The sequence below is a fragment of the Caretta caretta genome, chromosome 18 (assembly GCF_965140235.1).
Source record: "Caretta caretta isolate rCarCar2 chromosome 18, rCarCar1.hap1, whole genome shotgun sequence".
NCBI classification, from domain to species: domain Eukaryota; kingdom Metazoa; phylum Chordata; order Testudines; family Cheloniidae; genus Caretta; species Caretta caretta.
The window spans coordinates 5,458,984-5,486,755 of NC_134223.1; the positions used below are offsets into that span (position 1 = coordinate 5,458,984).

General features: G+C 45.2%; 1 protein-coding gene across 1 annotated transcript; it reads right to left on the bottom strand.

Annotated features, from left to right (window-relative positions):
• Positions 1–9,667: 9,667 nt before the first annotated feature.
• LOC142069547 (kelch-like protein 28) lies at positions 9,668–26,370 on the bottom strand. Its single transcript, XM_075121097.1, has 4 exons — positions 26,025–26,370; positions 25,474–25,552; positions 15,892–16,119; positions 9,668–12,993 (listed from the first exon to the last, which is right to left on the bottom strand). The coding sequence occupies exons 1-4, from the start codon at positions 26,299–26,301 to the stop codon at positions 11,550–11,552; spliced, it is 2,028 nt and encodes a 675-aa protein (XP_074977198.1). The 5' UTR covers positions 26,302–26,370; the 3' UTR covers positions 9,668–11,549.
• Between the last annotated feature and the right edge of the window lie 1,402 nt (positions 26,371–27,772).

Genomic DNA, 27,772 nt, shown 5'->3' on the forward strand with positions numbered 1-27,772 from the left:
TGAACCCAGGATCTTTAAATCCCAAACACAGAGCTTTACCACTTGAGCTAACATGTGAACTAAGAGGTAGACCAGCTGCTGGAGGTAGGTCAGAACATACACTTCGACAAGGCACTACAAAACTATTTTCTACACACCAGTGGAATATTGGGTATCAGAGTCCCTAAATTATTGTCCTGACTTTAGGAGGAAAGTATTGTCTAGTGATTAAAGTAGTGGTTACAGACAGGAACATAGAATTGGCACCTTCATAGTCAGCAGGTGTTATAGTAAAGACCTGGAATCTAGTCTTAATTCTGCCAGAACCATGGAGAGAATGACTTTGCCTCTTTACTAGGAGTGATGGGTATGAAGCCATGTTCAAAAGTAAGTCCACAAAAATGTAAACAACAGTGAGTGGAAAAAGTAAGATTAAAACCTATGATTTCCCGCCCAAAACACCATTCCATACACACTCCCTCATCAAAGAGTCAGTCTCTTTCCTACTTGTGAAATATTAGCTTTCTTGGCAGCACTGTACAACAAGGGAGGTCAATTCACATGAAATGCAGAACATCCTGCAAAATCTAGTGCGCTGGAAAGAAATGTCCGAAAGGACCAACCCAGGAGTTGCAGGAAATTGTGTTGGTGATTCCCTGGGGTCTGATTTTCCTTTGGAACATAAGAATGGCCATACTGAGCCAGATCAACAGTTCACTTAGCCCAGTATACGATCTCTGAGAGTGGCCAGTACCAGATGCTTCTGGCAGTTGGGGATACAGGGACACCTGGAGAATGGGCCCCTTACTGAATGAGGGAGGCAACCTAGTGACAGAGGATGTGGAAAAAGCTAATGTACTCAATGCTTTTTTTGCCTCTGTCTTCACGAACAAGCTCAGCTCCCAGACTACTGCACTGGGCAGCACAGCATGGGGAGGAGGTGACCAGCCCTCTGTGGAGAAAGAAGTGGTTCGGGCCTATTTAGAAAAGCTGGACGAGCACAAGTCCATGGGGCCGAATGCGCTGCATCCGAGAGGGCCAAAGGAGTTGGCGGATGTGACTGCGGAGCCATTGACCATTATCTTTGAAAACTCATGGCGATCGGGGGAGGTCCCGGACAACTGGAAAAAGGCTAATGTAGTGCCCATCTTTAAAAAAGGGAAGGAGGAGGATCCTGGGAACTACAGCCCAGTCAGCCTCACCTCAGTCCCTGGAAAAATCATGGAGCAGGTCCTCAAGGAATCAATTCCGAAGCACATAGAGGAGTGGAAAGTGATCAGGAACAGTCAGCATGGATTCATCAAGGGCAGGTCATGCCTGACTAATCTAATTGCCTTCTATGACGAGATAACTGGCTCTGTGGATGAGGGGAAAGCAGTGGACGTGTTGTTCCTTGACTTTAGCAAAGCTTTTGACACGGTCTCCCACAGTATACTTGTCAGCAAGTTAAAGAAGTATGGGCTGGATGAATGGACTATAAGGTGGATAGAAAGCTGGCTAGATTGTTGGGCTCAGTGGGTAGTGATCAATGGCTCCATGTCTCGTTGGCAGCCGGTATCAGGTGGAGGGCCCCAAGGGTCGGTTCTCGGACCCGTTTTGTTCAATATCTTCATTAATGATCTGGAGGATGGTGTGGATTGCACCCTCAGCAAGTTTGCAGATGACACTAAACTGGGAGGAGAGGTAGATACGCTGGAGAGCAGGGATAGGATACAGAGGGACCTAGACAAATTGGAGGATTGGGCCAAAAGAAATCTGATGAGGTTCAACAAGGATAAGTGCAGGGTCCTGCACTTAGGACGGAAGAACCCAATGCACCGCTACAGACTAGGGACCAAATGGCTAGGCAGCAGTTCTGCGGAAAAGGACCTACGGGTTACAGTGGACAAGAAGCTGGATATGCGTCAACAGTGTGCCCTTGTTGCCAAGAAGGCCAATGGCATTTTGGGATGTATAAGTAGGGGCACTGCCAGCAGATCGAGGGACGTGATCGTTCCCCTCTATTCGACATTGGTGAGGCCTCATCTGGAGTACTGTGTCCAGTTTTGGGCCTCACACTACAAGGAGATGTGGAAAAATTGGAAAACGTCCAGCGGAGGGCAAAAAAAATGATTAAGAGACTGGAACACATAACTTATGAGGAGAGGCTGAGGGAGCTGGGATTGTTTAGTCTGCGGAAGAGAAGAATGAGGGGGGATTTGACGGCTGCTTTCATCTACCTGAAAGGGGGTTCCAAAGAGGATGGCTCTAGACTGTTCTCAGTGGTAGCAGATGACAGAACAAGGCGTAATGGCCTCAAGTTGCAGTGAAGGAGGTTTAGGTTGGATATTAGGAAAAACGTTTTCACTAGGAGGGTGGTGAAACACTGGAATGGGTCACCTAGGGAGGTGGTGGAATCTCCTTCCTTTGAGGGTTTTAAGGTCAGGCTTGACAAAGCCCTGGCTGGGATAATTTAGTTGGGGATTGATCCTGCTTTGAGCAGGGGGTTGGACTAGATGACCTCCTGAGGTCCCTTCCAACCCTGATATTCTATGATACTATGGAGTTGTGTCCCTGACAGTCTTGGCTAATGTCCATTGATGAATCTATCCTCCATGAAGTTACTAATTCAATTTTGAACTGAATTATACTTTTGGCTTTCATAACATCCCATGGCAACAAGTTTCTGATAGAGTATGCATTTTGTGAAGAAGTATTTCCTTTCGTTTGTCTTAAACATGCTGTCTATTAATTTTATCTGGTGACCCCAAGTTCTTGTGTTATTTAGAGGAATAATTAAAACTTCCTTCTTCACATTCTCCGCACCATTCATGATTTTTTAGACTTCTACCAAGTCATCTCTTTTCTAAGCTAAACAGTCCAAGTCTTTTTAATCTCATATTTTATGGAAGCTGTTCCATCCCCCTGGTCATTGTTATTGCCCTTCTCTGTGTCTTTTCCAATTCTAATATATCTAAGACTTTGATGCACATGATGGCATATATGACATTGATAGATGTGCAGGTGAACGAGCCTCTGATATTGTGGCTGATGTGATTGGGCCCAGGGATGGTGTCCCCTGAATAGATATGTGGACACAGCTGGCAAGGGGCCTTGTTGCAAGGATAGGTTCCTGGGTTAGCGGTTCTGTTGTGTGGTGTGTGGTTGCTTTTGAGTGAAGCAAATACTCACATCAGCCACACTATCAGAGGCTTGTTCACCTACACATCTACCAATGTCATATATGCCATCGTGTGCCAGCAATGCCCCTCTGCCATGTACATTGGTCAAACTGGACAGTCTCTGTGTAAAAGAATAAATGGACACAAATCAGAGGTCAAGAATTATAACATTCAAAAACCAGTTGGAGAACACTTCAATCCCTCTGGTCACTCAATTACAGACCTAAAAGTGGCAATACTTCAACAAAAAAACTTCAGAAACAGACTCCAACGAGAGACTGCTGAATTGGAATTAATTTGCAAACTGGAAATTTGCAAACATTCCACACAAAGATGGACTTTGTCAAGAACACTATCCCCGATAATGTCACGGCTAACCTGGTGGCTGAACTTTGTGACTTTGTCCTTACCCATAACTATTTCACATTTGGGGACAATGTATACCTTCAGATCAGCGGCACTGCTATGGGTACCCGCATGGCCCCACAGTATGCCAACATTTTTATGGCTGATTTAGAACAATGCTTCCTCAGCTCTCGTCCCCTAAAGCCCCTACTCTACTTGCGCTATATTGATGACATCTTCATCATCTGGACCCATGGAAAAGAAGCCCTTGAGGAATTCCACCATGATTTCAACAATTTCCATCCCACCACCAACCTCAGCCTGGTCCAGTCCACACAAGAGATCCACTTCCTGGACACTACAGTGCTAATAAACAATGGCCACATAAACACCACCCTATACCGGAAACCTACTGACCGCTATTCCTACCTGCATGCCTCCAGCTTTCACCCTGACCACACCACACGATCCATCGTCTACAGCCAAGCTCTGCGATACAACCGCATTTGCTCCAACCCCTCAGACAGAGACAAACACCTACAAGATCTCTGTCAAGCTTTCTTACAACTACAATACCCACCTGCAGAAGTAAAGAAACAGATTGATAGAGCCAGAAGAGTTCCCAGAAGTTACCTACTACAGGACAGGCCTAACAAAGAAAATAACAGAACGCCACGAGCGGTCACCTTCAGCCCCCAACTAAAACCCCTCCAACGCATTATTAAGGATCTACAACCTATCCTAAAGGATGACCCAACACTCTCACAAGTCTTGGGAGACAGGCCAGTCCTTGCCTACAGACAGCCCCGCAACCTGAAGCAAATACTCACCAGCAACCACATACCACACAACAGAACCACTAACCCAGGAACCTATCCTTGCAACAAAGCCCGTTGCCAACTGTGCCCACATATCTATTCAGGGGACACCATCACAGGGCCTAATAACATCAGCCACACTATCAGAGGCTCGTTCACCTGCACATCCACCAATGTGATATATGCCATCATGTGCCAGCAATGCCCCTCTGCCATGTACATTGGTCAAACTGGACAGTCTCTACGTAAAAGAATAAATGGACACAAATCAGATGTCAAGAATTATAACATTCATAAACCAGTCGGAGAACACTTCAATCTCTCTGGTCACGCAATCACAGACATGAAGGTCGCTATCTTAAAACAAAAAAACTTCAAATCCAGACTCCAGCGAGAAACTGCTGAATTGGAATTCATTTGCAAATTGGATACTATTAATTTAGGCTTAAATAGAGACTGGGAGTGGCTAAGTCATTATGCAAGGTAGCCTGTTTCCTCTTGTTTTTTCCTACCCCCCCCCCCCCGATGTTCTGGTTTAACTTGGATTTAAACTTGGAGAGTGGTCAGTTTAGATGAGCTATTACCAGCAGGAGAGTGAGTTTGTGTGTGTATGGGGGTGGGGGGGATGTGAGAAAACCTGGATCTATGCAGGAAATAGCCCGACTTGATTATGTAAAGAGTTGTCACTTTGGATGGGCTAGCACCAGCAGGAGAGTGAATTTGTGTGGGGGGGGTGGAGGGTGAGAAAACCTGGATTTGTGCTGGAAATGGCCCACCTGTTGATCACTTTAGATAAGCTATTACCAGCAGGACAGTGGGGTGGGAGGAGGTATTGTTTCATATTCTCTGTGTGTATATAAAGTCTGCTGCAGTTTCCACGGTATACATCTGATGAAGTGAGCTGTAGCTCACGAAAGCTCATGCTCAAATAAATTGGTTACTCTCTAAGGTGCCACAAGTACTCCTTTTCTTTTTGCGAATACAGACTAACACGGCTGTTCCTCTGTCACCTTACCTGATCACTCTCGTTCTGATGAAGTGAGCTGTAGCTCACGAAAGCTCATGCTCAAATAAATTGGTTAGTCTCTAAGGTGCTACAAGTACTCCTTTTCTTTTTGCGAATACAGACTAACACGGCTGTTACTCTGAAACCTCTCGTTACAGTGTGTATGGTAACACCCATTGTTTCATGTTCTCTGTGTATATAAATCTCCCCACTGTATTTTTCACTGAATACATCCGATGAAGTGATATGTAACTCACGAAAGCTTATGTTCAAATAAATTTGTGAGTCTCTAAAGGTGCCACAAGTGAATCATAGAATCATAGAATATCAGGGTTGGAAGGGACCTCAGGAGGTCATCTAGTCCAACCCCCCGCTCAAAGCAGGACCAATCCCCAATTTTTGCCCCGATCCCTAAATGGCCCCCTCAAGGATTGAACTCACAACCCTGGGTTTAGCAGGCCAATGCTCAAACCACTGAGGGCAACAAAAACTATTAGGAAAAAGAAAAGTGCTCCTTTTCTTTTTCCTAATCATTTTTGTTGCCCTCTTCTGATCCTTTTCCAATTCCAATATATCTTTTTTGAGACGGGGCGAATACATCTGCACGCAGGATTCAAGATGTGGACGTACCATGGATTTATACAGAGGCAATACGATATTTTCTGTCTTATTATCTATTCTCTATTCTTAATGATTACCAACATTCTGTTGGCTTTTTTGACTGCCGCTGCACATTGAGTGGATATTTTCAGAGAACTAGCCACAATGACTCCAAGATCTCTTTCTTGAGTGGTAACAGCTAATTTAGAGCCCCTCATTTTATTTGTATAGTTGGGATGATGTTTTCCAATGTGCATTACTTTGCATTTATCAACATTGACTTTCGTATGCCAATTTGTTGCCCAGGCACAAATCTGTGAGATCCTTTTGTAGCTCTTCGCAGTCTGCCTGGGACTTAACTATCTTGAGTAGTTTTGTATCATCTGCAAATTTTGCCACCTCATTGTTTACCCCTTTTTCCAGATCATTTATGAGTATGTTGAATAGGACTGGTCCCAGAACAGACCCCTGGGGGACACCACTATTGATATAAAAGGATGGATGCTGAGCACTGTGCCTAGACCCACAGTTCAAGAGTTCTGGCCAGAGTTCCAGTTCAGCAGTGAATCTTGGTGCTCCTGGTCATCTTCAGTGCCAGTAAACTTTCCCCAACAAAACCCTCTGACGCCAACTTCTGCTGCTCTCTGCTAACCCACTGAGAGTGACAACCTCCCTACTCCCTCCTTATTCCCAGTACAAGGTCATACGCCCAAGTATTCACAGCCCCATACAGCTCTGGGCAACAGATGCTGGGTCAGGCCGAGTTTGTCCTCCTCAGATGATTCCTTCCTGGCATGGCGCTCCTCTGGGCTCCTGTCTGGGACATCCCTGGCTGGATGCCCTGTCCATCCCAGATTACGGACAGCTCTCGCTGCTTTGTTATGTGTGGGCCTCCTCATGTCTGGAGCTACAGACACACATACCAGCACTTCCTCTTTGGGGAACACTCAGCACTTCCTCTCAGGACCTCAGGGCAAGGTTTTAAAGGAGCCATGCTCTCTAAACCCTGAGCAGCAACACCTGTTAGGCCACAAAGAAAAGACCCCATATGTTTGACTGCTAAGGACAAGTAGGCACTGAAAGAGACTCTCCAGCCCTCTTTCTCTGCAGGGCGGGATCACACTTCCGTTCATCACTGCAGCACAATATAGGGCATCAGGGGAATAGCTTTTTATTTTATTTATTTATGTATTTATTGTAATTTTCTATTCTCTTGTATATGAAATGCTGAGGATTTCGAAGAACGACCGTGCTTTGGAAACAATAGCCCTAAAGACCAGGGGTGGCCAACCTGTGGCTCCGGACCCACATGCGGCTCTTCAGAAGTTATTATGTGGCTCCTTGTCTAGGCACCGACTCCAGGGCTGGAGCTACAGGCGCCAACTTTCCAATGTGCCGGGGGTGCTCACTGCTCAAGCCCTGGCTCTGCCAGAGGCCCTACCCCCACTCCACCCCTTCCCACCCCCTCTTCTGAGCCTGCAGTGCCCTTGCTTCTCCCTCCTCCCCCCCAGAGCCTCCTGCACGCCACGGAAGAGCTGATTGGGAGGTGTGGGGACGGGGGGGGGGGGGAAGTGCGGATTGGCAGGGCTGCTGGTGGGTGGGAGGCACTGGGAGCAGGGTAGGGGAGCTGATGCGGGGCTGCTGACGTATTACAAACCCCTCCTTGGGATGCCAGGAGATAGTCCAAAGCCAGCCTGTTTTGGAGGGAAAACGTCCTGAGCTGCTGTACCTCTTTATTTAATGTTTTTACTGCTGATCCTAAATCACTAACCGAGTCCTCTAACTCTAAGGCCACTTTCTCAAGTATCATTTGCAGCCTTACAGTATAGCGGCCTATGCATGCCATGGCTGGCCCGGTAAACAGTGGCGCTATTCCCAGTACAGAGCACCCTACAAGCTTCTCGGTTGTGAGGGAATTCTTCACATTGCCCTCCAATGCTGCAGTCAGTCGCCGCAGGGTCTTTTCTCGTGACTCAACAGAGGTGTCTCGGGCATTTCTAATCTTTCCTTTGGGCAGTGTGGCAGTTATGGACAAATGCGGAACTCCATGAGCTATATAACAGCTACCTGTCCAGTTGGCTGGCAGCACCTTGTAAGCCTTTCGGCCACATACAAAACAGTGACCCTGTAGGGCCCAGTAAGGACTGTTTCTTAAGGGGATTCCTGGGATATTTAAGGCTGCTTTTCCAAACAGTTCATATGCCCCTAAGGGGGCATCCCACCCTCCTCATTGGGTACAAGTGGGGGCGTTTCTAATTGTGCCGTTCAAATTACACTCGCCATAGGGACCACTACAAACCCACCATTGGCTTGCTACATTGGAGATATTAACTGGACGGCAAGTTATATTTCCAAACCTTTCTTTTGTGGTAAGACTATTTGTAAGAGTTTCCCTAAAAGCGGAGGAACCATTACACCCACACTGTTGGCCTCCCCTTTCGGTCTTTATCCAATACCCATCAGCCCACTGTGTAATAACACAGGAGCTTTTTCCCACAGGACACCCATAGTGATCAGATTGGTTTTGGGTAAAACACAACACTCCCTCAGTGAGTACTGCAACCGAATACTCCTGGTCCTGATAGGTGGCTTGCTGTAAAAAGGTCTTAGTCTAAGAAAGACTGAGAGGTGCATAGATGAGACTTTGGGGGACACACTAGAGGGGACACAAATTTGGGGGACACAAATTTACAAAGGTTGTAGAAGCGTTTTTAAACTAAGGGCTGGGGAAAAACTGATAGGTGTGCAGGGCAACGTAGTTTGAACAGAGACATCACGTAGGGGAGGAGCTATTAATGGGGATTCTCTATATCCTGGTAAAGAGGAGAAGCTGATAAAGTACAGGTAAGAACTGAAGAGAAACCATCAGATGAAAGAGTCCCATTCAATTACATCGTATGAAGGCAGACAACTAAAACTTGACAAATGTTATAAGCGCTTGTATACAAATACTAGAAATCTAAATACTACAATGAGCAAACTTGGCTGCCTGGTATTAAATAAAGATATTGATATAATAGGCATCACAGAAACTTGATGGAAGGATGACAATCAATGGGACACTGTAATACCAGGGTACAAAATATACAAATGACAGAACAGGTCATGCTGGTCAGGGAGCGGCACTATATATGAAAGAAGGCATAGAGTCAAAATCTTAAATGAATCAAACAGTACCATAGACTCTCTATGGATAGAAATTCCATGCTTGACTAATAAGAATATAGCAGTAGGAGTATACTACTGACCCCCCTGACCAGGAGCGTGATGGTGATTGTGAAATGCTCAGGGAGATTAGAGAAGCTATAAAAATAAAAAACTCAACAATAATGGGGGATTTCAGCTATTCCCATATTGACTGGGTACATGTCACCTCAGGGTGGGATTCGGAAAATAAAGTTTCTAGACACCATTAATGACTGCTTCTTGGAGCAGCTAGTCCTGGAACCCACAAAGGGAGAGGCAATTCTTGATTTAGTCCTAAGTGGAGCACAGGATCAGGTCCAAGAGGTGAATATAGCTGAACTGCTTGGTAATAGTGACCGTAATATAATTAAATTTACATCATTGTGGGGGTTGGGAGGGAAAAACCAGAGAAGCCCACCACAGTAGCATTTAACTTCAGAAAGGGGAACTACGCAAAAATGAGGAAGCTAGTTAAACGAAAATTAAAAGGAACAGTCACAAAAATAAAGTGCCTGCAGGCAACATAGAAACTTTTTTAAACCACCACAATAAAGGCTCAAATTAAATGTATACCCCAAATTAAAAAGAACAGTATGAGAACCAAAAAAAAAAAAAAGCCATCGTGCCTACCGCCAAAGTAAAAGAAGTGGTTAGAGGCAAGAATGCATCTCTTACAAATTGGAAGTCAAATCCTAGTAAGGAAAATTGAAAGGAGCGTAAATTCTGGCACATCAAGTATAAAAGTATAAGAAGGCAGGCCAAGAAAGAATTTGAAGAAAAACTACCTATGAACCCAAAAACTAGCAGCAAATTTATTGTAAGTACATCAGAAGCAGGAAGCCTGCCAAACAATCAGTGGGGCCACTGGACAATCGAGGTGCTAAAGGGAATACTCAAGGAAGACAAGGCCATTGCAGAGACGCTAAGTGAATTCTTTGCATTGGGTCGTCACTGCAGAGAACATGAGGGAGAGTCCCACACCTAAGGTGGCAAATATGATGAACTGTCTCAGACTGAGGCATCAGTAGAGAAGATGTACAGCTGGATGCGCATCCAGTTATGCACATCTGAAAATGGGCCAATGTTCCTAAAGTTCTATATAAGTATCACTGAGTTTGAGTTCCACCAGATAGGGACAGACGTGGAGATACACCTCTGGTCCTCCTGATTCCCAGCCTAGTGCCTAATCTACACAAAAGGAAGTTTTATTTAGTACAACCTCATCCTCCTCCACCAGCTGTTTCAAAGTTCAGAAATGTGAATTTCCGAGAGAAATGGCTTTGAGATTTTTCACATTCTTCCAGAGAGTGGCACGTGTGTTTCTCTTGATGTTGTCACCATTCATAGTACTTAGTGCCCGAATGGATCATTAGGATCATCTACTCTGACCGCCTGTCTAACATGGGCCGTAGAATTTACTCCTACATCTAGCCTAAAAATTCTGGCTGAGCTAAAATGTATCTTTCAGAAAGAAATATCCAGTCTTGAATTAAAGACGCCAAGTGATGGAGAATCCACTACATCCTGTGGTAAATTGTTCCAACGGTTAACTACCCTCACTGTTTAAAAGAATGCCTTATGTCTATCCGGAAGTTATCTAGCTTCGGCTTCCAATTGTTGGCTCTTCTTAGCCCTCTGTCTGCTAAATTAAAGAGCCCTCATCTATCGGAAATCTTCTCCCCGTAAAGACCTTATAGACCATGATCACATCACCTCTGAGTCTTCTCTTTGATAATCTAAATAGATTGAGCTTCCTAAATCTTTCCCTGTAAAGACAGGTTTTCCAGACTTCAAATCATTCCTGTAGCTCTTTTCTGAACACTTTCTAATTTTTCAGCTTCTTTTTTGAAATTCAGACACGACGACTAGATACAATAGTCTAGGAATTGTTTCCCTTGTGATTTTTACAACAGATTTTTACCACCTCGCTACTCTTACTCAATCGTTTCCTGTTTATACTTTCAAAAATCACAGTAGCTTTCTTAGCCACCATATCACACTGGGCGCTCATAGTCCAATGGTTATCTTCCTGACCACTGAGTCCTTTCCAGAGTCATTGCTTTCCAGGATATAATTCCAACCAGACCTTTTGACCAAGATGCATTTTAATACAACCATGTGCAAGGCCATCCATCTAGAAACTACAGGTCACAGTTACATACTTCAACATTCTGTAAATTTGCTCCCTTTATACAGAAGTTTTCTGACCTCTAACACAGGCAAATTCAATCAGGAGAAAGCCTTTTGCAAGAAATATCATGCCCCACTGATGTGGCACAGCCTTTCTGGAGCAGGCTGTGTTTTTACAGTGTCGTAAGCTTTTTGCTAGTGTCAGTTGTGAGTCCACATTACCCTGTGTAATTATGTTCGTGCTCAAGATTTAATCATAGTTTGTTTCTTGCTCCACTATTTATGTTTATTCAAAGCTAACTAAAAGGAAATATTAAGAGGCAGCTATTTCCCAACAACACCTATCAGGGCTACCGATGTCTTTTGAAAAAGGGACAGGATCTCCTTTTTGGGTCTCTTCAGCGTTGTACAACCAAATCCGCTGACACCTTCAGAAAATACAGGGATATCTTCTGGACATTTGCTCCACCTGGGCTCACCAGGTTCCCAATAATAAATTGTTTTATAACATTGGGTTAAATTTTCCCCACCCAAGACGTAGATCCTCTTTTCCCAATGGACCACTGCAGCATTAGCAATTGCCTTTGGCAGTTTTGGAACGATCACCTCCTCATTCATGCTGCCATCATCAGAGATAAAGAAACACTTTCTAGTGCAGTGGCGGTTTTCTGGTATGAGACCCCCCTCAGCCCACTCTCTGGCTCTCTTTTCAGCATACCCACCTATAATGTATATCCCATTATTCATGGCAACAGCACCCGCTGAAAAGAACCCATTGTCCAGAGACACCTGAGTCCATGTGTCCGAGCTAACTTCATAGATCAGAAGCCCTCTATGAAATTGCCAATAACCAGTCAGGCCTGTTGCTCCCCCTAGTAAGTATAGTTTCTTCTTGAGCACTGTGGAGGCAGAACGGCTCAGAACAAAAGGCATCCTAGAGATGGGAGTCCATATCTGCTCTGCTAGGTCAAAGCATTCTGCAGAATTGAGGAACTCATGAAATCCACACCAGCCTCCCATAGCATACAGCCTCTGGTTACAGATTAGGAATCCATGTGTAGCACGGGGCACGGACATTGAAGGGAGCTGTGTCCACTGGCCATTAAAAGAGTTGAACTCATACAAAGCATCTGAATAAGAATTCCTGTAGATGCCTCCAGATACATAGAGCTTGTCTCCAAGTGCCACACAGGCTGGATGTGTCAAAGATTTCAAGCCTGTGAGCTTTTCCCACTTTTCAGCATGAGGATCATAAGAGCCCATCAGAAAAGCTTCATTCTCCAACTCTTGGTCCTCCCACATCGTTGAATCTACACACATTATCAGTTCATCAGACATGCCTTGTCTGAGTCCCCCGCTCTCCTGCAACCTCTCTTCACTGTCCAGCTGCTTCCAGAGAAGCTGAACATCCCCATACCGTTCTGAATCCAGCTGCACCTCTACAACCTCACTATCTGTCAGGAGGGGCAGCCGGACATGCCTCATCAGCTCATTGAGGAGGGTGTGGCCTGTGGTGGGTTGAAACTGTATCCAGCGTCGCACAGCCAGGTAGACTTCTAACTCAGAAGCAACTGTAAGGTCGTCTGAAGACAAGATGGTGATTAAACTGCTGAGGTCCAGACTCAAAAAGTCATCATCCTCACAGAACCTTCCAAAGTTTAGGACGATGAGCTGCATGGTAGCATAATAGAGAGCTTGGTGGTTGTAAGCCTGAGCCAGTCTGTAAAGCCCAATGCAGTTCTGCATGGAAATGTTCTTCAGAAGGAACCTGGGAGGAGAAAAGGAAATAAACATCCCTGGGAATGCATCCGTGATTGTTATGACCCCAGGATAGGTCATCAGCAGGGTTTGAACCCAGAGACCTCAGCACCAAAGAACAGACCTCTAGTACTTGAGTTTAAAGAGGAGGACCTCATTAGCTCATAGACTCCTAGACTTTAAGGTCAGAAGGACCATCATGCTCATCTAGTCTGACCTCCTGCACATTGCAGGCCACAGAACCTCGCCCACCCACTCCTGTAATAGCCCCCTAACCTCTGGCTGAGTTGCTGATGTCCTCAAATCATGGTTTAAAGACTTCAAGTTAGAGAGAATTCGCCATTCACATTAGTTTAAACCTGCAAGTGACCCGTGCCCCATGCTGCAGAGGGAGGCAAAAAACCTCCAGGGTCTCTGCCAATCTGACCCGGGTGGAAATTCCTTTCCAACCCCAAATATGGTGACCAGTTAGACCCTGAGCATGACAATATTAGCTGACAATACTAGTAATAGGTATTACCCTCGATGTAGACGAGCCACGTTAGGGGGGCCACAAGACGCAATTTACAAGCAAACTACATGAGAAAACTTTCTCCTGAGTTTGACACCCCAACATTAGGGTGGCAGCATTGCTTTTATGGCCAGTCAATTGTAACTGAGTTAGTGAATTTATTTCAGGCAAAAGGCTCCAGAATGGCAGCTCAAAAGCACAAGTACACAAAGACCCCATGCTGGCCCCCACACAAACTCCTCTCACCACAACCTCTGCCTCACCTAGATCATATTTTGGGGGATGACAGGGATGTCTTCACGGCCTATTAAACCCATGCTTACTTAGATTGCATAGCTTTTTAAAGACAAAAAGGGCCAGTGTGATCAAGTATTCCAGTGTGTCCCAAAATGTGGGGTACCCCTGCAGGACTAGCTAGGGATGTGGACAAGTCTCTCATTCACTCTCCACTGGCTCAACTTCACTTTTTAAAAAAAAAGTCAATGTTATGGTTATGAAGACAACTTTCAAAACATCACCCAGGCATGTGTAACTGATGCCTGAGTTACCGTGTCCTCTGCAGGCATGAACGGCCACTTCCATTTCACTGGCCGTTAATTCATGTGCCAATGATGATACTTTAATGTCAACATTGTTAACTAGTTCATTGCTCATTAAAGCATCTAAGAAAGGCGAAGAAGAATCAGACTATGAAGATCTTCACAATCTGCTCTGAGGGACTGCTCATTGTTGTGTCAGACATGAGGCCAGGGAGCAGGGACAGGGCAATAACATTTGAGACATTTTAAAATTCAACTTCATTTCATTTCATTAAAATTCGGTTGATCTACCTGTAACACCATTGGTCAGAGTTGCAGGGAGGCATGGTGGTTTCATTTTCCTAAAGGGAGCAGTGGGAGGGCTCAGCTTTGAGAAACTCTGGTTTAGTCAGAGCACTCAGGCCAGGGTTCAGTCCCCGCTCTGTCTGAGGGAAGAAAGGATTTGAACCATGTCTTCCAAAGCTCTCAGGCAAATGCTAATGTGAGATGCCCTCAATCTCTTTTGTTGAAGCTGTTCCACTTTGGATTAAATCATTCAAGATTAATTGGGCCAGAGAGCGACAGTAAGTGAGACTGACTCTATAGCTTGGTGGTTTGGGCAACCAAGAGGAGACCTAGTGCCCCTGTTCCCATCAGTCTTTAATTATTAATACTTAAAACATTCCAGAGTGGTCTCATCTATGCTGTATACAGAGGGAATACCGCATCCCTACCGTTGCTGGATAGTCCCCTGTTAATATAACCAAGTATTGTGTTAGTCCTTTTAGCAACAGCATTACATCAAACACATGTTCATTTGGTGCTGTACAATGACCCTAAGTAATTGTCAGAATGACCTGCTTTCCAGAATACAGTTCCCCAGCCTGTAGGTGTGCCCTGCATTCTTTGTTCCTGGATGTATGCCCTTGCATTTAGCGCCGTTAAACCCATTTTATTTGAATGGACCTAGCTCACCAAGTGACCCAGATTGCTTTGTATGACTGCCCTGTCCTCATCATTCGTTACCACTTCGCCAATCTCTGTCATATGCAAATGTTATCAGCAATGTTTATATATTTTCTTCAAGATCATTGATAAAAATATTGAACTGGGGCCAAGAACCAGCCCCTGATAACCCCACTAGGAGCACTCCCCACTTCATGATGAATCCAAACTTACATTTACATTTTGAGATTCGTCAGTTAGGCAACTTTCTCAATATGTGCCATCCTGCTTTTCTTTAGAGATAGTTTTCCAGTCAGAATGTGGTACTAAGTCCAACACTTTACAGAAATCCAGATATAATCTATCAGTCAACACAGTTACCTTTATCAACCAGACTTGTAATCTTGGAAAAGAACAAATTTGTTGGACAAGATCTATGTTCTGTCAGTCAATAGTTCGAATTAATTATACTGCTATCCTTTACTTCTTAAATAACAGAGTCCTGTATCAGTTGTTCCATTGATTTGCTCAGGATAGAAGTCAGGCTAACTGATCTATAGGAATCCAAGTCATCCCTCTGTTGAGACCGATAACTTTGAGACCTCCTGATGAAAGGCTGTATATAAGAGGAAGGTATTATTATCATGGTGATTTCATCCTCTTTCCCTTGAAAATCAGGCCGATACCCACAGCTCGTTTTACTCAGAACAGCTATTTACATGGCTGTGACATTTCATCACACTTGCCCAGGGCTGAATTTGAACAGGCATTTTCTGTGAAAGTTTCTTGGATCATGTCTAAACCACCCTGAGTGTGATGAGCTGAGTTTTAAATTAATTGTATTGATGCTTGGTGTTACCTTACGAGACCATTAAAACACACATTTATTTCATCCTAAAGCAGACTCATAAGACTGCAGGTCCTTTCATGTTACCTGCAGCAGATCTCCACTAGGGGGCGGATCTGTAGCTTGCTGGCTGCTGCAAACACCTCTGGGGCTGTCTCCAGACTAAGTGATAGCTCTTCTGTGTAGATATATTGTAAAATGCTTTGGAGGATGAAGGGAGCCATATCCTGCAGCACAACTTCTCCACCCTGGGATTCTTTGCCGAAGCTCGTGAAAACGTCCTTAAAGTAAGGACTGACAGCTGCTAGCAATACTCTGCAGGAAGAGAGCAAACAATAGTTCCAAACAATAAAACCTGTGTTTACGGATGTTTCTCACTGTGTACATTAAATAACCCCTTTTTAAAACAAAAACTGGAAAAACATCTATTATATGTAACCATAAAGTTGGGAACATCAACAAGCAAGGTTTGAACCCAGGATCTTTAAATCCCAAACACAGAGCTTTACCACTTGAGCTAACATGTGAACTAAGAGGTAGACCAGCTGCTGGAGGTAGGTCAGAACATACACTTCGACAAGGCACTACAAAACTATTTTCTACACACCAGTGGAATATTGGGTATCAGAGTCCCTAAATTATTGTCCTGACTTTAGGAGGAAAGTATTGTCTAGTGATTAAAGTAGTGGTTACAGACAGGAACATAGAATTGGCACCTTCATAGTCAGCAGGTGTTATAGTAAAGACCTGGAATCTAGTCTTAATTCTGCCAGAACCATGGAGAGAATGACTTTGCCTCTTTACTAGGAGTGATGGGTATGAAGCCATGTTCAAAAGTAAGTCCACAAAAATGTAAACAACAGTGAGTGGAAAAAGTAAGATTAAAACCTATGATTTCCCGCCCAAAACACCATTCCATACACACTCCCTCATCAAAGAGTCAGTCTCTTTCCTACTTGTGAAATATTAGCTTTCTTGGCAGCACTGTACAACAAGGGAGGTCAATTCACATGAAATGCAGAACATCCTGCAAAATCTAGTGCGCTGGAAAGAAATGTCCGAAAGGACCAACCCAGGAGTTGCAGGAAATTGTGTTGGTGATTCCCTGGGGTCTGATTTTCCTTTGGAACATAAGAATGGCCATACTGAGCCAGATCAACAGTTCACTTAGCCCAGTATACGATCTCTGAGAGTGGCCAGTACCAGATGCTTCTGGCAGTTGGGGATACAGGGACACCTGGAGAATGGGCCCCTTACTGAATGAGGGAGGCAACCTAGTGACAGAGGATGTGGAAAAAGCTAATGTACTCAATGCTTTTTTTGCCTCTGTCTTCACGAACAAGCTCAGCTCCCAGACTACTGCACTGGGCAGCACAGCATGGGGAGGAGGTGACCAGCCCTCTGTGGAGAAAGAAGTGGTTCGGGCCTATTTAGAAAAGCTGGACGAGCACAAGTCCATGGGGCCGAATGCGCTGCATCCGAGAGGGCCAAAGGAGTTGGCGGATGTGACTGCGGAGCCATTGACCATTATCTTTGAAAACTCATGGCGATCGGGGGAGGTCCCGGACAACTGGAAAAAGGCTAATGTAGTGCCCATCTTTAAAAAAGGGAAGGAGGAGGATCCTGGGAACTACAGCCCAGTCAGCCTCACCTCAGTCCCTGGAAAAATCATGGAGCAGGTCCTCAAGGAATCAATTCCGAAGCACATAGAGGAGTGGAAAGTGATCAGGAACAGTCAGCATGGATTCATCAAGGGCAGGTCATGCCTGACTAATCTAATTGCCTTCTATGACGAGATAACTGGCTCTGTGGATGAGGGGAAAGCAGTGGACGTGTTGTTCCTTGACTTTAGCAAAGCTTTTGACACGGTCTCCCACAGTATACTTGTCAGCAAGTTAAAGAAGTATGGGCTGGATGAATGGACTATAAGGTGGATAGAAAGCTGGCTAGATTGTTGGGCTCAGTGGGTAGTGATCAATGGCTCCATGTCTCGTTGGCAGCCGGTATCAGGTGGAGGGCCCCAAGGGTCGGTTCTCGGACCCGTTTTGTTCAATATCTTCATTAATGATCTGGAGGATGGTGTGGATTGCACCCTCAGCAAGTTTGCAGATGACACTAAACTGGGAGGAGAGGTAGATACGCTGGAGAGCAGGGATAGGATACAGAGGGACCTAGACAAATTGGAGGATTGGGCCAAAAGAAATCTGATGAGGTTCAACAAGGATAAGTGCAGGGTCCTGCACTTAGGACGGAAGAACCCAATGCACCGCTACAGACTAGGGACCAAATGGCTAGGCAGCAGTTCTGCGGAAAAGGACCTACGGGTTACAGTGGACAAGAAGCTGGATATGCGTCAACAGTGTGCCCTTGTTGCCAAGAAGGCCAATGGCATTTTGGGATGTATAAGTAGGGGCACTGCCAGCAGATCGAGGGACGTGATCGTTCCCCTCTATTCGACATTGGTGAGGCCTCATCTGGAGTACTGTGTCCAGTTTTGGGCCTCACACTACAAGGAGATGTGGAAAAATTGGAAAACGTCCAGCGGAGGGCAAAAAAAATGATTAAGAGACTGGAACACATAACTTATGAGGAGAGGCTGAGGGAGCTGGGATTGTTTAGTCTGCGGAAGAGAAGAATGAGGGGGGATTTGACGGCTGCTTTCATCTACCTGAAAGGGGGTTCCAAAGAGGATGGCTCTAGACTGTTCTCAGTGGTAGCAGATGACAGAACAAGGCGTAATGGCCTCAAGTTGCAGTGAAGGAGGTTTAGGTTGGATATTAGGAAAAACGTTTTCACTAGGAGGGTGGTGAAACACTGGAATGGGTCACCTAGGGAGGTGGTGGAATCTCCTTCCTTTGAGGGTTTTAAGGTCAGGCTTGACAAAGCCCTGGCTGGGATAATTTAGTTGGGGATTGATCCTGCTTTGAGCAGGGGGTTGGACTAGATGACCTCCTGAGGTCCCTTCCAACCCTGATATTCTATGATACTATGGAGTTGTGTCCCTGACAGTCTTGGCTAATGTCCATTGATGAATCTATCCTCCATGAAGTTACTAATTCAATTTTGAACTGAATTATACTTTTGGCTTTCATAACATCCCATGGCAACAAGTTTCTGATAGAGTATGCATTTTGTGAAGAAGTATTTCCTTTCGTTTGTCTTAAACATGCTGTCTATTAATTTTATCTGGTGACCCCAAGTTCTTGTGTTATTTAGAGGGATAATTAAAACTTCCTTCTTCACATTCTCCGCACCATTCATGATTTTTTAGACTTCTACCAAGTCATCTCTTTTCTAAGCTAAACAGTCCAAGTCTTTTTAATCTCATATTTTATGGAAGCTGTTCCATCCCCCTGGTCATTGTTATTGCCCTTCTCTGTGTCTTTTCCAATTCTAATATATCTAAGACTTTGATGCACATGATGGCATATATGACATTGATAGATGTGCAGGTGAACGAGCCTCTGATATTGTGGCTGATGTGATTGGGCCCAGGGATGGTGTCCCCTGAATAGATATGTGGACACAGCTGGCAAGGGGCCTTGTTGCAAGGATAGGTTCCTGGGTTAGCGGTTCTGTTGTGTGGTGTGTGGTTGCTTTTGAGTGAAGCAAATACTCACATCAGCCACACTATCAGAGGCTTGTTCACCTACACATCTACCAATGTCATATATGCCATCGTGTGCCAGCAATGCCCCTCTGCCATGTACATTGGTCAAACTGGACAGTCTCTGTGTAAAAGAATAAATGGACACAAATCAGAGGTCAAGAATTATAACATTCAAAAACCAGTTGGAGAACACTTCAATCCCTCTGGTCACTCAATTACAGACCTAAAAGTGGCAATACTTCAACAAAAAAACTTCAGAAACAGACTCCAACGAGAGACTGCTGAATTGGAATTAATTTGCAAACTGGAAATTTGCAAACATTCCACACAAAGATGGACTTTGTCAAGAACACTATCCCCGATAATGTCACGGCTAACCTGGTGGCTGAACTTTGTGACTTTGTCCTTACCCATAACTATTTCACATTTGGGGACAATGTATACCTTCAGATCAGCGGCACTGCTATGGGTACCCGCATGGCCCCACAGTATGCCAACATTTTTATGGCTGATTTAGAACAATGCTTCCTCAGCTCTCGTCCCCTAAAGCCCCTACTCTACTTGCGCTATATTGATGACATCTTCATCATCTGGACCCATGGAAAAGAAGCCCTTGAGGAATTCCACCATGATTTCAACAATTTCCATCCCACCACCAACCTCAGCCTGGTCCAGTCCACACAAGAGATCCACTTCCTGGACACTACAGTGCTAATAAACAATGGCCACATAAACACCACCCTATACCGGAAACCTACTGACCGCTATTCCTACCTGCATGCCTCCAGCTTTCACCCTGACCACACCACACGATCCATCGTCTACAGCCAAGCTCTGCGATACAACCGCATTTGCTCCAACCCCTCAGACAGAGACAAACACCTACAAGATCTCTGTCAAGCTTTCTTACAACTACAATACCCACCTGCAGAAGTAAAGAAACAGATTGATAGAGCCAGAAGAGTTCCCAGAAGTTACCTACTACAGGACAGGCCTAACAAAGAAAATAACAGAACGCCACGAGCGGTCACCTTCAGCCCCCAACTAAAACCCCTCCAACGCATTATTAAGGATCTACAACCTATCCTAAAGGATGACCCAACACTCTCACAAGTCTTGGGAGACAGGCCAGTCCTTGCCTACAGACAGCCCCGCAACCTGAAGCAAATACTCACCAGCAACCACATACCACACAACAGAACCACTAACCCAGGAACCTATCCTTGCAACAAAGCCCGTTGCCAACTGTGCCCACATATCTATTCAGGGGACACCATCACAGGGCCTAATAACATCAGCCACACTATCAGAGGCTCGTTCACCTGCACATCCACCAATGTGATATATGCCATCATGTGCCAGCAATGCCCCTCTGCCATGTACATTGGTCAAACTGGACAGTCTCTACGTAAAAGAATAAATGGACACAAATCAGATGTCAAGAATTATAACATTCATAAACCAGTCGGAGAACACTTCAATCTCTCTGGTCACGCAATCACAGACATGAAGGTCGCTATCTTAAAACAAAAAAACTTCAAATCCAGACTCCAGCGAGAAACTGCTGAATTGGAATTCATTTGCAAATTGGATACTATTAATTTAGGCTTAAATAGAGACTGGGAGTGGCTAAGTCATTATGCAAGGTAGCCTGTTTCCTCTTGTTTTTTCCTACCCCCCCCCCCCCCCGATGTTCTGGTTTAACTTGGATTTAAACTTGGAGAGTGGTCAGTTTAGATGAGCTATTACCAGCAGGAGAGTGAGTTTGTGTGTGTATGGGGGTGGGGGGGATGTGAGAAAACCTGGATCTATGCAGGAAATAGCCCGACTTGATTATGTAAAGAGTTGTCACTTTGGATGGGCTAGCACCAGCAGGAGAGTGAATTTGTGTGGGGGGGGTGGAGGGTGAGAAAACCTGGATTTGTGCTGGAAATGGCCCACCTGTTGATCACTTTAGATAAGCTATTACCAGCAGGACAGTGGGGTGGGAGGAGGTATTGTTTCATATTCTCTGTGTGTATATAAAGTCTGCTGCAGTTTCCACGGTATACATCTGATGAAGTGAGCTGTAGCTCACGAAAGCTCATGCTCAAATAAATTGGTTACTCTCTAAGGTGCCACAAGTACTCCTTTTCTTTTTGCGAATACAGACTAACACGGCTGTTCCTCTGTCACCTTACCTGATCACTCTCGTTCTGATGAAGTGAGCTGTAGCTCACGAAAGCTCATGCTCAAATAAATTGGTTAGTCTCTAAGGTGCTACAAGTACTCCTTTTCTTTTTGCGAATACAGACTAACACGGCTGTTACTCTGAAACCTCTCGTTACAGTGTGTATGGTAACACCCATTGTTTCATGTTCTCTGTGTATATAAATCTCCCCACTGTATTTTTCACTGAATACATCCGATGAAGTGATATGTAACTCACGAAAGCTTATGTTCAAATAAATTTGTGAGTCTCTAAAGGTGCCACAAGTGAATCATAGAATCATAGAATATCAGGGTTGGAAGGGACCTCAGGAGGTCATCTAGTCCAACCCCCCGCTCAAAGCAGGACCAATCCCCAATTTTTGCCCCGATCCCTAAATGGCCCCCTCAAGGATTGAACTCACAACCCTGGGTTTAGCAGGCCAATGCTCAAACCACTGAGGGCAACAAAAACTATTAGGAAAAAGAAAAGTGCTCCTTTTCTTTTTCCTAATCATTTTTGTTGCCCTCTTCTGATCCTTTTCCAATTCCAATATATCTTTTTTGAGACGGGGCGAATACATCTGCACGCAGGATTCAAGATGTGGACGTACCATGGATTTATACAGAGGCAATACGATATTTTCTGTCTTATTATCTATTCTCTATTCTTAATGATTACCAACATTCTGTTGGCTTTTTTGACTGCCGCTGCACATTGAGTGGATATTTTCAGAGAACTAGCCACAATGACTCCAAGATCTCTTTCTTGAGTGGTAACAGCTAATTTAGAGCCCCTCATTTTATTTGTATAGTTGGGATGATGTTTTCCAATGTGCATTACTTTGCATTTATCAACATTGACTTTCGTATGCCAATTTGTTGCCCAGGCACAAATCTGTGAGATCCTTTTGTAGCTCTTCGCAGTCTGCCTGGGACTTAACTATCTTGAGTAGTTTTGTATCATCTGCAAATTTTGCCACCTCACTGTTTACCCCTTTTTCCAGATCATTTATGAGTATGTTGAATAGGACTGGTCCCAGAACAGACCCCTGGGGGACACCACTATTGATATAAAAGGATGGATGCTGAGCACTGTGCCTAGACCCACAGTTCAAGAGTTCTGGCCAGAGTTCCAGTTCAGCAGTGAATCTTGGTGCTCCTGGTCATCTTCAGTGCCAGTAAACTTTCCCCAACAAAACCCTCTGACGCCAACTTCTGCTGCTCTCTGCTAACCCACTGAGAGTGACAACCTCCCTACTCCCTCCTTATTCCCAGTACAAGGTCATACGCCCAAGTATTCACAGCCCCATACAGCTCTGGGCAACAGATGCTGGGTCAGGCCGAGTTTGTCCTCCTCAGATGATTCCTTCCTGGCATGGCGCTCCTCTGGGCTCCTGTCTGGGACATCCCTGGCTGGATGCCCTGTCCATCCCAGATTACGGACAGCTCTCGCTGCTTTGTTATGTGTGGGCCTCCTCATGTCTGGAGCTACAGACACACATACCAGCACTTCCTCTTTGGGGAACACTCAGCACTTCCTCTCAGGACCTCAGGGCAAGGTTTTAAAGGAGCCATGCTCTCTAAACCCTGAGCAGCAACACCTGTTAGGCCACAAAGAAAAGACCCCATATGTTTGACTGCTAAGGACAAGTAGGCACTGAAAGAGACTCTCCAGCCCTCTTTCTCTGCAGGGCGGGATCACACTTCCGTTCATCACTGCAGCACAATATAGGGCATCAGGGGAATAGCTTTTTATTTTATTTATTTATGTATTTATTGTAATTTTCTATTCTCTTGTATATGAAATGCTGAGGATTTCGAAGAACGACCGTGCTTTGGAAACAATAGCCCTAAAGACCAGGGGTGGCCAACCTGTGGCTCCGGACCCACATGCGGCTCTTCAGAAGTTATTATGTGGCTCCTTGTCTAGGCACCGACTCCAGGGCTGGAGCTACAGGCGCCAACTTTCCAATGTGCCGGGGGTGCTCACTGCTCAAGCCCTGGCTCTGCCAGAGGCCCTACCCCCACTCCACCCCTTCCCACCCCCTCTTCTGAGCCTGCAGTGCCCTTGCTTCTCCCTCCTCCCCCCCAGAGCCTCCTGCACGCCACGGAAGAGCTGATTGGGAGGTGTGGGGACGGGGGGGGGGGAAGTGCGGATTGGCAGGGCTGCTGGTGGGTGGGAGGCACTGGGAGCAGGGTAGGGGAGCTGATGCGGGGCTGCTGACGTATTACTGTGGCTCTTTGGCCATGTACATTGGTAAATTCTGGCTCCTTCTCAGGCCACCCCTGCTATAGACGGACTCCTTGCTTTAATGCATCTGAATCAGGTTGTAATGTCGCTTGCTGGACATTGCCTGGGGCAGGAACCTGGTGCTCAGGGTTTGGAAGGTAACTGCAACTTGTCAGAGCAGAAATCTACAGCAGATTAAATTTCACAGGCTGCAAATGTGGAAATATCATTTATCATGTGGACATGGGCACGTAGGATCTGATAATACGCATTAATGTTCCATAGTGCCTTTCACAGCTAAATCCCTAGCTGGGTAGATATAGAAATAACAACAGAGGGAGAGAGCGAACTCAATTGACCGGGGGGCGGGGAGGGGGAGGGGGGCTTTCAGCAGAATTTGGAAAGAGAATGGAAAGCTGATGAAGCAATTCTTATGGACACCTCCTGTGGAATTTTACAGAGGATGGTCAGCTTCCTATAGCAGTTCTAAACTATTCTAAAGAATTTAATAGATACTTGCATGTCTGCTACATTGTATAGGATGGCTCCAAAAATGTACAGGCAAGGCCTAATTTTCTATTAAATCCTAGCGATTTTTAGAGTAATTTATATAGAAGCCTATTAAATGACAGATCCTCAGTCAGTATAAATGATCATAACTCCACCTCTCAGTGGTGCCAATTTACGACAGATTAGGACGCGCCCCATAGTTTTAATCCTGTTGGCCACAGTCCTATTAAATTCTGTAAAGAGACAGAAGGAAGCTGTTCCAGACAGATAGGAGGAGAAGGGTCTCACACCAGTGACAAGACTTGTAATAGGAAAATGGAGGCCAGTCATCAGAAGAAGCAGGAAGATGAGGGGCCCAATTTTCTACTGTGCTATGACCCTTTACTCTGCTCTGGAAGCGTAAAGGGGCCATAAAGCTAGTGTATCTAGGGAAGGGGAATATCCTGCATAGGAGATTCTCCTGGCTGAGGCCACTGGAGTTACTGAAGTTCTGCCCCAGGGTGCTGACCTCCTCCCCGTGAGGGGCAGCCCTAAATTAGCTCTGTCTATCCAAGCTGCCGGTATTTTCCAGGTGCCTATCACCATGGTATGAGTAAGGCTCATTCACAAGAGGCCGGTCACACTTCCTCCAAGCATCTCCATGTTGGCAATGGCAGGATCCCAGCAGTTGTGATGGGGAAGTTGGAACAGCCTGTGGCTTCCCTTATCATTGCTGTGATCAGTGCTGATATGCTAACCCCATCTCTTAAAGTCATCTCTATTATTACTATTATTATTCTTATTTATTATGATTAATCTTCCTTTGCAAAGTATTTTCCATGCAAAATTATGCAATATCAGATCGCCTGCTTTATCTTGGGGAAAGACGGCTGCAAAACTGGGTGAAAGTTTACTTGCTGGGGGGAAAAGCCAGTCATTGAAAGAGATGTATGAAGTGGTGTAGGGTCTTAAGGCCAAGAGAGGTGATACAATTATCATTTGGTATTTCCTTGCTATGTGGGATTTTCCTATGTCAGTTTGCTTTATCCTCCCATCTCAGCAGCCTTTGCTGCTCCCTTGATAACACAGAATACCGAGCTCTGCTCTCCAGCATAGGCCAAGGACAGCAGATAGATAAACAGAAACCCACCTGTGACAGGAGAATCTCCTTCCTTCACACACTAACATGGCATCACAGAGCAACTGGTGCTGGTACAGCTGCTTTAGACCTATATGAGTTGAGAAGACAATGCCAAGGCTGCCGTTATACACCACAAGGAAACTTCTTGAAGGAAAGAAGTGAGAGCTCATTCTAAGGAGAGTATCCATCTATCTATCTATCTCCGTATACCCCATCTATCTATCTAGCTAGCTAGCTATAAAATCTCCGGAAATCTGTACGGATGGTGGGATGGCTGCAGCAGGAGAACAAAGGAGGTGATCACCTGATGACTGTTTGGTGGCTTATGTCTCTGCAATGAAGGCGAGGACCAAAAGGGTAATGGAGAGTTAACGCCCCTTTCGTCTTTAACCAGTACTAAGTTTGCTTCGAAAACTATATAAATAAAACAAACTCCCAAGTTGTTTCCATCTCCACCATTTTCTGGATGGCAGAGACAGCCCTAGGCATTCACCTTCTCTGGGGGCTCCCACAGGCCGGCCCCGAAGATTACACATACACGTGAGGATCTGCTAACCTACCTTTGCTTAGCTCCAGTGGCTTTGGCAGCTCCTGTTTCGCCCCTTTTCGACTGGAACTCATGACAGGCAGAATGAAGCATACAGTAGAGAAGGAAATCCTGACTGAAAAGAGAACTAGATTCTCAACAGAGAGTGTGCACTCACACACATAACTAAATACTAAAGCTCTGGTATATAAAATCATGTCAGAGGGATGGCAGAAATTCCATTTTCTGGTCCCCACACATGTTGTAGGTTGATTATGGAGCAGCAATGGCCAACTGCCCACCCCCCGCATTCCCCACTCAGAGATCACGGCTGTATCTGGGCTCAGTAAAAGCAGGTTAGGAATGGAGGAGAAGCTGGACTCTGAACTTCCTGGGGAGTGGCAGAAATCCTGCCCCCTTTCCTTCTCCCACATGCATATATTTATTCTCTGAGTCACTACCCCTTCCCATGCACTGCACGGACCCTCACTCTTCACCCTCACTGAAGTTAAAATGGAAAATTTAAATTCAGCAAAAAAAAAATCAAAAACTGAAAATATCAGTTCAAAAATGCTCCATGGCAGTTGTAGTTTGGCTGCCTTGTGACACCATTCTTCTCTATGGGCTAGGCTACCTGTTCAGACTACATCTCCCATGATGCACCATGGACTTTCCTTTTGCTAAGCTGCCACAGTGATTCACAGGAGCTCCTGCTGCAATGTATGGCGCAGTCCACAGAGGAGAAAGAAGGCATGAGGCCCCGAACTATGGCACTGAGGCAACATTTCTCAATCAAAATTTTTCAGTTTTCAGACTAAATTTTTCAGCATTTTCAGCAAACTTTTGGGGGTTTGTGTGCTTGTTTTGATGAAAAGGCTAAATTTTCCATAGAAAACAGCTACTTTTCACAAAAATTTGCATTGAATCAAAAATCCAATTTTCTATTAGAAAACAGTTTTGATGGAAAATTGTTAGTCAGCCCTAAATACGAGTTCAGCAGTGGAGATTGTTGCCGGCACCCAGTGCCGAGAGGCTAAACAACAGCTGGAGTTGGTTCGCTAGCCGGCGTGCTACACCCAATAATCACAACGGGGTGGAGAAGCAGAAAAGTTTATTTGCAGCTACAAAAAGGTACAGGGAGAATAGAATCTCAAATCCCGCACACAGAGCAGGCAGTTACACAGACTTTTATACATCCTTTTTCCCAGCATACCTATCCAATAGCAAGCTGCCCTAAGTATCCATATAGCCAGCCAATCCAATTCCCAGCTAGTTCCCTTGGTCTCTGTATCATTTCTTAAACCATACATAAAGCTGCTTTATTCAGCATTGTTCCTCCATATCTGCCCTGTTTGGCCTTGCTTGGTTTCAGGCAGTCTGACTCTGCAGCATATTGTTGCAGATCCTCAGCATAACTGCTGTGTGTGCCTCCAGGCGGGCGGCGCCGGGGGGGGGTGGGGGTGGGGGTGGCGGGGGGAGGACACTTGGGCCTAGTGCGAGCGGGCTTCATCGACACTCGTGGTCTTCCATCCCCTCGAGTTACCTAGTGGCCATGCCCCAGTGTCCCTAACAACTCCTTCCTTTGAGAACATTCAACAACCTTAGCTCTGAGTTTTCTCACTTGGGCTACTTCTTTCTTTACAATAGGACTTTGCATAAGCACTTTGTGATAGCCCTGAAGAGAATGACTTATTAATTTTTGCAAAAGGGCCCTAACACATGAGACTGCACAGCATAATACCAGTAATACAAGCAATACAGGAAAGAGAAGTTTCAATAGCA

Coding starts and splice junctions, on each gene's coding strand:
- LOC142069547 (XM_075121097.1), bottom strand. CDS start 26,301: ATGCGGGGGGTGGGCAGTTGGCCATTGCTGCTCCATAATCAACCTACA. Junction 16,120..25,473: donor AGGAGATTCTCCTGTCACAG/GTGGGTTTCTGT, acceptor CTCTTCCTGCAG/AGTATTGCTAGCAGCTGTCA. Junction 12,994..15,891: donor CTAGTGGAGATCTGCTGCAG/GTAACATGAAAG, acceptor TTCTCCTCCCAG/GTTCCTTCTGAAGAACATTT.